The following is a 10,070-nucleotide window of genomic DNA, read 5'->3' as shown; positions in this document are numbered from 1 at the left end:
AAATTAGAACTGGAAAATCTACTCGTTCCATACAACCCTCGGGCACCGTCAAACTGCTGCGCACTACAATCCTGCTTCTAGACCACTTCTGTTTTCAACCTCAGTCCGAGTTTTACCCAGGGCTGTCTGCCTTTAACAAAACCGTGTGCTAAGTAGGGGCATGTCGTTGTGATGTTGTGGAAAGTTGTTTCTATGAAACCTTAGCGGATAATCAGATGAACGGGTACAGTTCCTACTGACTTAGCACGCCAATCTCGTGCAGGAATATGCAAGGTTCCGATTGCTCAACCGCACCTCTCGGCAGCAAGTTCTGTCCGTATTTTGTTTAAGTGCACTACTGGCTGCGTGACAGACAACCTGATTGGGCGGCGGTCGCACCGCTTGTCGCTATGCTTGTCCCGTTCGTCGTTTGCGGTGTCTTTTCCGTATTTTTTGCCCAGGCATTCTATTTACCTGGATTAGCTCCCACAAACTATTGCCCCGGAAATTCTCCATCTAAAAATTGCAAGGTATCGTTCTTTTGAATCGCGGTTTTACGCTCTAGAGTGAAATTCCACTCCTGGTGAACAAATTGACGTCAAAGAAATCGTTCATCTCCTATGGATATGACAAGTTAGTCTCCGTAGGAAAGGTTTCATTTTTTATTTCGTGACTTTCGTGATGTGGAGCTTTTGTTGCTGTTCGGGCGTACAGCTTCTGGTCAACATTCGAGGTCTGGACCTGCATCGGCACAGTTGGCACTAGTCGATTGAGATCGGCGGTGTGTCATAGCAAATGCCGTACGGTCTGCATTCGGGCTCGCCAGGCTTCGGTTTCCTTTTGGCTAAATACCCTCGATATTTTCAGCTGTTAGCATCGTATCCCCGGTAGATGTCGTCTTTGGACTAGAACTTTTAGGAGCTTTAAGTGGACATATTCCCAGGGAGACTGGGATTTTGAACAGGTTTAAGAAACATTTCCGGCTGTAACGTATTCACCTTCGTAAACTCTTCTGTGGGAAAGGCATGTACATACGAGAGGAATGTGGTCGGTCTAATTCAAACTGGTAAACGCGCGTTCCCCCTGTTCATACTGGAATAGTGTTGTTTCAAGTTACCGATCAGCAGATAGTATGTGAAGAGAGCTTATGGAGGAAGTGAATGATCTAGTGACATACGAACCCCTTGGTTATTGCTTCCGTGGTTATGTTGATGCCGTTGAGTAAGCCGACATAGGTACGAATGTAGTTATGGGATTTCGATTGAACTCGGACGAATTGAAGTGCTCTATCGCACAAGTTTTGATCTTACATAATCTTTTGAAGAGGATAGTGTGTGATTTTCCAAAAGTTGACACGGAGGATTCGATCGATTGAGGAGCCACCAACCAGATTAATACAAATGGTTTACGTGGTGGGATGGTACCAATCATCGCCCGCTAAAAATTCTTACTCAGTGTATTACCTTTGGCCAGGTTCCAAGCCTCCGTAACCATGTTCAGCTGTAAATCGTAAACATGTACTCCGAATATAGCTGCCAGACTTCCATTCACCAATGATTGTGGAAGACAGGGACAGATGGCTGGACATTAAAAGCGGTGGCTGACATCACCGACGCGTAAAGCCAGGACTGACAGTGGACTTTTTATTGGGCTTGGTGGTGTAAGCTATGGGTTAGGCGCAGCAGCTTAGATGCATGTTTGCCGTTGAGAGTGCGGCTGGGCCATATCTGACGGTTTCTAACGATTGATATCATGGGGTCCCCGTCAAGGAGACGGCAATAAACAGCGTGGCTTAGATTGCTGATAATGGCTTTCACATTTCACTGCCAATTCAATGTTTGACCTCACTTGACTCGTTTCCTAACGTTGCGTGGAGATGCGAAAACGCCCTTCGAGGAAGTCGACCGAATGGCATACGGAGTAAGTAACCAAGTTAGTGCAGCATATAAAGCGTTGTCAGGTCATCTATCGTGGGCGAGTTATTTCCAAAAACCAACTTACTTCAGCATTACTGATCCGGTGTTCCCATCAGACCCGGCAATGCTCAGAAGACACCAATGGTCAGCTCTTAGTGGCCAGACTTCTGACTTTACGAACATTATAGGCAGGAAATGAGTCTCGAACAATCGTACCGATGACGAATTTGGAGAAAAAGCATGAGGGTAGCCATGTCCGATTCTAATGGTTAAAGTGAGAGCTTACTGCACATTGAAATCTAGTGCTTAGGGAGGGCCAGGAATTATAGGAGACACTTCACTCTGGAGACAGTGTCGTTTTTGTGCCTGAGTGGACGAACGGCGCTTGTCAGGGTTAAGCAGAATCAAATTATAAAGACGGAAGACAGGCGTCGTTAGGTGTGTGAAAGATCCGTTTCCTGTTGCGAAATGCGGAACAGAAATACTCGGGCTATACTAACGGAACTTCGTTCAGCAAGATGCATCCATGCTAGGAAGGCAAGCGGGCAGCAGCCCGATGAAGAACAATGAGCCCACCCCGTGCTGCGAGGAATCGGATTACGAGCCAATCTGTTTTGTAAGGTCGTACTGTTCTCTGTGATAGGTGCGAATTCAGTAGTGCGTTTACCCCAGGTGACCAGCATATCCATATGGAAGCAGCGATGCTGCTTTCTTCTACGGATGGATGGGTTAGTAACGGTCGGATCTAAATACCGCACAATCGCTGACCGTGACCACCGGCGACTTATCCAATACAGTCCAGTGCTGCCCAAGAGTCACTTGCTGTGCGCAGCTGCATTAGGACTGAGAGATGGTGATTCATTACCCCCGGCGTCCTCGTGCCAGGCTGGCCCCCTACAGCCAGACTATTGGCTCCAATAAGGGTCTTTGAAGAAAGCCCTTTTTCCGGTGCCCCGTGGTTCAGCATTTTGAGCCGGGGCTAAGTGAATGGTTCAAAAACAAACCCCTACGTCCCCCCACTGCAATGTAGGTCAGGCTTTTGGGGCCAAGACTCCCCCACTGCAATGTAGGTCAGGCTTTTGAGTCAAAGATTCAAAACCCTATTCTTGTTCCGCCTGAGCAACGGGAAAGTATCATTTGCAATTACAGTTCTTCACCGGCCGCCGTACACCACTCCAAACCACTATTCCCTGTATGAACTATCGCCTAGGACCAAACTCCAAGGGTGTGATTCATATTGTATCCATCATCCGCACTCTGTCGAATTGGACAACAAGCGTCTCTTGCTGATGTTGTGTCTCAGAGACAGCTATACAGGACTGCGTAGACCTTGTACTCGAGCCGCTTAAGATGTGTTCAAAATCGGGCATCTGACACCAATTGATCATGGTGAGAGTCGCACTCAACCTCAAGACTGAGAGGGCTCTACTGAAATGGATTTTGAAAAACCGTCGTCTTTGCGCTGTACAGTTGTCTGGCTCACTGAAGATCAGTTCAAGTCGATGTGGTAACCGGTGTTTATTTCTCGTATCAACATACGCCCCGACACATACAGTTAAAGAAGCGAGTTGAAAAAGCCATGCTCTCAACCCTCAGAACTGCTTGTCTAAGTCATCCGATTCGATTAGATGAACACTGGATATTGTCGAGATCATCAGACCTTATTGCAGCCAGAAAGGCCATACCATCAACTGGCGAATTTAATGGTGCATGTAGTGCAAGCACAGAATAATCAAGAGCTTGCGGAATAACGGAACGCTGGTGGATTTCGAAGGCCCAGAAGACAAGGTTTTCCCCGCAGGCAACAGCCGGCCCTATTTCAGCTGATCCGATTAACCGGTTAGAAGAAGATAAGTGTCTGCGAAATGACGGGACAGCAAATCACTTCCTCAATCGTCGTCTTGAGCGATGGACTAAACACTTGAAAAGTGGTTCAGCCAGTCTCAGCACAATCGCTGGAAGGGCCCATCGGACCTGAATAGAACACCGTCAATATTGGAAACCCAGTGTTGTGTCAATCCCTCAATTTGACAAGGCACCCGGCCCGGGTGGTCAGAAACCGGCACTCTTCATTGGATGAGTTCCTGTTGAACAGTTCGGTGACCATACTGCAGACGGTTTGGAACAAAACCAGAATACCAGTAGAACGGAGCTTATCGATTCTCATCCCAGTCTTCCAAAAGGGCGCAGGAATGTTATGCGGAAGCCATCGTGGCGCCAAAAAAATCGTTCAGCTGTAGCACCCTTTCGGTGCCAAACTGCCATGCCACCAGAGGGAAACATGAGGGCTGGGATACTGCCAGGTTGCCCGAGCCTAGACAGGGGAAGTTGAGAGACAGAGGGTTCGAACCACGGACCTTCCGGTCAGTGAATTCGCGATCTAATCACTGAACCATCATGGCATCAGCCTGGTATCTGTCGCACCCAAGGTGCTCTTTGGCATTATTTTTCTCGATTTGGCCATATATTTACCTTATCACCCATCGAGTCTCCCAACTTGGCCGTTTTTAATATAAAAGATAACTGAAACTTTCCCATCTGCTTCTTAACCTCGCATAGTTCTTCTCCCCCCACTCCCCACCCCATTAATAACTTCTTGTAGGCTCAGCACTTGGGACCGATGACTTCGTTCGTCCTGTGTTGGTTTTGGAAGCAACGTCTGCTCATCATCCGTCGCCGAAATCCTCAGACAACTCGAAATCAGCTTTCAAGCCTCGACGCCCAGTCTATCTGACTGCCTTCACTGTTCACACTCTGAAGCAGGTTGGACAACAAGGAGTTCTTGTTCTCACACGACTCGCTTGGCATTGGTATATGCTGTGTATCAAGCTGCATGCACTGTAGCTGAGCTATCCGCCCCATCATTCTCCACTCGCTTCAGGTTTTGCACCTTTGGCGATCCAGAGGCTGCTGCATCAGGGTGTTCAGGGGGTCGATATCGTCCTAAGTCACCGGGTGGAAGGGTCCATGCTTGATTGGATAAACGTCGATAGTAGCCTGTGTGCGGTTCGTCTGGCAACGTGCGTCAAGGAGTCTTACAAGCGGGAAGTTGATCGATGTCTTTATCGTGTCCGCCTACGCCCCAACTGACTGTGGTTGCGACGCCGTCAAAGACAGGTTGTACGACGCCCTGGATGCCCTGCTGCGGCGAGTTAAAAGCCCTGATATCGTGGTGGTTGCCAGACATATGAATGCATAACACAGCGCATCTGGGACTCCATTAGTAGGCTGACGTGAATTGAACTCGGTACGTACGAAAAATGGCAAACAATTGCTTCAGCTGTTTGCTGGCCGCAGACTGTTTTTTGTGCATTACTTACGAAATAGCCGGAGTCGTCTGGCCACTTCCAACGGCGTGCCGATCACGAACTCAAATCGATCATATTGACATCAGTTACCGATGGCATGGATCAATAACTGACCGCTGCTCGCTTTGGAACATTTGTGGATTCAGACTACGCACCCGTCTGGAGTCGGTTCTCTCTTCGTTTTCCAGGGCCGCTTATGGTGCGGAAAATAGCCTGCAAACTGAGAGATTGGGAGAACCGTCTTCTAGAGTCACTTCCAAATCTTCCACCACCATATGTGAATTCATACTGGGACGGGATTGCTACCTCTTTGTACAGTTCTGGGAGTTTTGCCTGTGGCAGGGTGCCGCCAGTCCCACTCGAACACTGCTTGAATCTCGGAGAAGTATCCCAGCTGGTTCCGAATATAATTTTACCCCACGAATTGTCAGGCGCCAAGTGGAAATGGGTGTGCGTACCGACCGTGAAGTCTGGTGGACATAGAAAGCCAAAGAAATGGAGGAGGCCTAGAAAGCCTATAATGCCCGAAGGTTATTTCAGTTGATCAGTGCAACCGATCCCCGAAGATCATCTGTGAGCGAAACCATCATGGGTAGAAGTAGAAGAACCATTTCGATCAAAGAACGTCTTGATTGTAGGGCCGAATACTTCGAACAACAGCTTTCGTGGCCAAATGCTGCCAATCATATGGAGCCCACTGTTGAGGTAGAATTCTTGACAGTGAATGTGGAACCCCCTATGGCCTCGGAGAAGAATATCGTTCAGCTGTAACACCCTTTCGGTGCCCAGCTGCCATGCCACCCGAAGGAAGCAAGAGGGCTGGGATACTGTCAGGTTGCCCAAGCCTAGACAGCGGAAGTCGATAGGTAGAGTTCGGATTCGAACCACCGGCGTTCTGGTCAGTAAACTCGCGCTCTAACCACAGCCATCTCGGCATCGGAGGTTTATGACTGCATGTATTCTCTCAAGCGCCACCGAGCTTCTGGTCCAGATGACCTCCCACTCGCATTGTTTAAAGGTAGGGGTGAAATCCTGTCAGCGCTTGTCTGATCTGTTTGCGTACATTTAGGGATATGGGACTGTCTCAGACAACTGGGTAGAATATGTAATAGGTACCATTTTTAAAAAGGGGCTCCTAGTGAGTGTGCCACAGGGGGTTCAGCTTGACCCCGGTCGTAACGAGACTGCTGGCATCATTTGTGCTTCGTCGCCTTATGGTGGCTCGTGAAACACTGACTTGAAAGCAACAAGCAGGATTCCGGTCTGGCAAGTGTCGCGTTGACCAAATGTTCACACCTTTTCAGTGCTAGAACAACGCCATACGTACAGACGACCCGCAGTTTTAGTATTTCCGGATTTACAAAGCGTATTTGACTCGTTTGATCGGTCTGTTCCCCTTAAATCGCCTAGCCATCAAGGAATGCCACGGGAGTTTGTATTCTCAGACTGCCGGACGTGTGAGAGTATATGGACAGCTCGCCAAATGCTTCTAATACACAGAGCGGCGTTCCTCAGAAATACCCACTCCCTCGCTCCCTATTCAATCTCGCGATCGATGTAATAATGAGACGAACGCTGGAAGGTTTCCAAAATCCCGGTGTTCAAAAAGCCTCTGACGAAAACCTGGTCGGTCTGGAATGTGCAGTGAAAATCATTGGAAAATCATTGTCTCAGGAACATAGCTTATGTGGGTCGGTGTCGGTGACTCTGCAAAGAGACAGTTAGAAAGCGAGTTTTTGGTTGTGCGACGATACATTAAATAATGTATCCACCACCAGAAGCTCCGTTGGGTAGGCCATGTGTTGCGCATGTCGAACCATTATTTGCCACAATGAGTGCTGTTTTGTGTACCCAATTCAGAGTGGCGGAAGCAGAGAGGTGGGCATCCCTTGACCTGGCCGAAGGGAACGAAAGAGATTACGAAAAGTTTGGGTGCTGTCGGTGCTACTCGCCTTTCAGGACGAGGACCGCGAGATCCTCACTGGCTGGTTTTGGACGCTGCAAAGTATGGCTATCGACGGATATAGTTGGCGTTCTTGTTGTCAGTTTCTCTCCAGATTGCCTGAATGAGTATTTGAATGTGTAGACACGGAATGACTGTAGGAGGCTTGTAATAAGTCCCTTTCTCATGTACCTTTATTCTTTTCACAGTAAGGCTCTCAAATAAACCACGGCTGTATGACAGCGAAGCATCAGTGTTGAACACTGATTCATGCTGTCGATGATGTTGGTGGCCGCACACGCCTATCGAAGGGGATAGTTTGGCTTCACCCCCCAGGCTGCCTCGTCTTACGATTGCTCGTGGTACGGGGTCTCGCTTTTGTTGGTCTGACTGCTCCAATTTGGCCCTCCTGGCATAGTTGCACCTTGTGGAACGAAGTTCCAGCCAAAGTAGCCCGCGCATCATTGCAGCACTTAGGCCCGATTAGTACGTCAAGGTGGCAGCTTTAAGTCAGGAGCATTTTAAATAACCTAAATAACTCTGCTTCACCGCTTGGCATGCGCTTCACACCTGCTACAAGACCGGGTGGGATCAAAGTCAAGCCTCATGCATGCAGACAAGCCCATCGACGTGGTAGGTAAACTTGTTTACCTGTGCATTTGTGTAGGTTTTTGTGGACATGCAGGAGACAAGGTTAGTCCTCGAACTGGGAAGGCCTGTGCAGCTTTGGCCAACCTCCAATACTTATGGCATCGACGTGACGTCAGTTTGCTCGTCAAGGCCGGAGTTAACACTGCAGCAGCGCGATCCATAATTTTTACGGTTCAGAAACGAGGCTTTTGTATGCAGAGGACATGCGAAAGCTGTCTGTGTTTGACCATAGGTGTCTCCGAAACATTGGTCGAGTCTGGTGGGAACATCGGAGGTACGCCAAATGGTTTTAGGAAGGACGAACTCCCTCACGATATATAAACTACTCAAACTTCATAGTTTATGCAGGTTAGTGCATGTAATTCGCATGCCAGAGGACCGTCTGCCTTGCAGAGCTCTTTTCACAAGGTCTGTGTTGAGTGGGAACGATCAAGAGATGGACAGTGTAGGACCTGGCAACAAAGTATGGGAATACTAACCAGCTCACTTAGTAGGGTCAACAACTGCCGCCGCTCTGGATGGGTACTCAGAGACTCAACTCATCAATTACTAATGACACTGACAGAAATGATGCTCGTGCATGTAAGTTGTCGGTTTCAATACGTCGTTCCCCGAACAAACTGTTCATACCGTCTCTTTTAGTGCTTGACTCAGTGCTTGACTGTCCATTCCACGACCTCCCATCCTCTGGTGACCGAAAATGTAGTAACTTCAACCGGTGTACCCTTGATACATAGTTTGTAGCTGATAAACTGACCGAGCTGACTGATTCTAGTCGTTTTCAATATCGTCAGTAAAAGATGGAAGGTTTTTGGTGCTAGAGGTTCCTCATACTGCACCTGCTGCGTAAACAATACGGCGTAGGGTATCACGAAACTGTTCATCTTAACCGGATATGTAGGTAACTCAATGAGAACAGCAGGTTCGATTCCACAGGGTTCAGTTTTGCCACTTTTCGCCTTGCCTTTTTGTGTTTCGTCGTGCATGGAAGTGGTCGATCGTTGGCCCACGGTAAGTTCGAAATGTTTGACGCGATGACGTCGCCATCTGCGCACAGCTTCAGCGATAATGTAGGCGTCCTTTTTGACGACTGAATGACTTCTACCTCGGGGAGTCAGGGCTGTCCATACAAAGACAACAAGGCGGTTGTTTTGCTACAGTGATTTCAAATGCATCTATCTCGGCAACTGGTAGGGCATTACAGTCGACCGTGAAGATATCGCGCTTTCCTCGAATTATCAGAAGGAATTCTCACCTGCGCTGGGGAAATGGAGCAGCTTTATTCTAGACGAATAGTGAGAATGCATTCCCATTACTCACGGTCGAGCTTTCGCGTCGCGCGGAGGTGGTAGATGGTGGACAGGGCGCATTCTGTCTGGGTCCGGCCAGCTTATGTCATTGGATACCTAATATTCAAAAAGACTAGTTTTCTTTTACGGCATATTTCCTACCTAGGCTCAGAATTGGATGAATTCAGTCATGCGGAGCTTCGATTAGACGACAGACTCTGATAGTATTTATGTAGGCAGTATTTTCAGAGTAGCTGAAACTGGATTAGAAAAAAGCAACGTAAATACAACTTTTAAATTGATACGGTCGTGACAGTGATTTTCGTTTCATTAACCTGATTTCGAACGAGCTTCCTGGCCAAGCTCCATTTCGGCACATGTTGCAGGTTAGATGCAGGGCAGCACTTGAGATGGGAACCCTCGATATGAAGGCACTTGGTTGATATCCAGCGAGGGACTTTTGAGTACTCCTGTCTAGACCGAGACAGACCAGCATTATTTCACCATTCGTGTTTCCAAACTGTTACGCAGTAGCTGTGCATCAACAGAATGTCAGATGTTTAGCATTCGGCCTATCTTGTTTCTGTGTGCCATTCTCACTAGTGGTTTAGAACCAGGCCGGATACTCACACACTGTCTTGCCAAAATTTCTTCTGTAGATTTGATTTTTGTGAGACGCGCAACAAAGAATCACCCGTTGAAAACTTGGGTCAAGTCGTCTTTGGAGAACGGCTGTTACCGTCGGATTACAAGGTGCGTTAATGATTGCAGTTCTACTCTCCTGTGTTTTCTTGGCTTTACCCCCAACTCTAGTTTTCTCTTAAAAAACTTTGTTTGTGAGCTGTCCTATTTCAAGGCAACTATCCTTCACTCTTTCACCCCATTCCATGCTGTAGTAACGGTATTTTCCTCAGCTTAGTTCTCGGTCTGAGCCTCCCAAGCTAGCGTTCACGTCAAAACAACCATCAAAGGTGCACAAGGTCTA

The 10,070-nt window shown here is 48.0% G+C and overlaps 2 protein-coding genes across 2 annotated transcripts in view; one reads left to right on the top strand and one right to left on the bottom strand.

Moving 5' to 3' along the window:
• Positions 1 to 349: 349 nt before the first annotated feature.
• Positions 350 to 10,070, top strand: part of T265_03264 (hypothetical protein) — a gene marked incomplete at both ends in the record, with an annotated part of 35,480 nt that continues 25,759 nt past the window's right edge. The window contains 2 exons of the mRNA XM_009167697.1: positions 350 to 612; positions 9,745 to 9,838. The remainder of the gene's footprint in view (positions 613 to 9,744; positions 9,839 to 10,070) is intronic.
• The window catches only part of T265_03265 (hypothetical protein), a gene marked incomplete at both ends in the record, with an annotated part of 7,035 nt that continues 5,411 nt past the window's right edge, over positions 8,447 to 10,070 (bottom strand). Inside the window, one exon of the mRNA XM_009167698.1 lies at positions 8,447 to 8,950. Coding sequence (XP_009165962.1) covers positions 8,447 to 8,950 — 504 coding nt within the window. The remainder of the gene's footprint in view (positions 8,951 to 10,070) is intronic.

Source organism: Opisthorchis viverrini (genome assembly GCF_000715545.1).
Source record: "Opisthorchis viverrini unplaced genomic scaffold opera_v5_45, whole genome shotgun sequence".
NCBI lineage: Eukaryota > Metazoa > Platyhelminthes > Trematoda > Opisthorchiida > Opisthorchiidae > Opisthorchis > Opisthorchis viverrini.
This window is presented reverse-complemented; position numbering and strand designations above follow the sequence as displayed.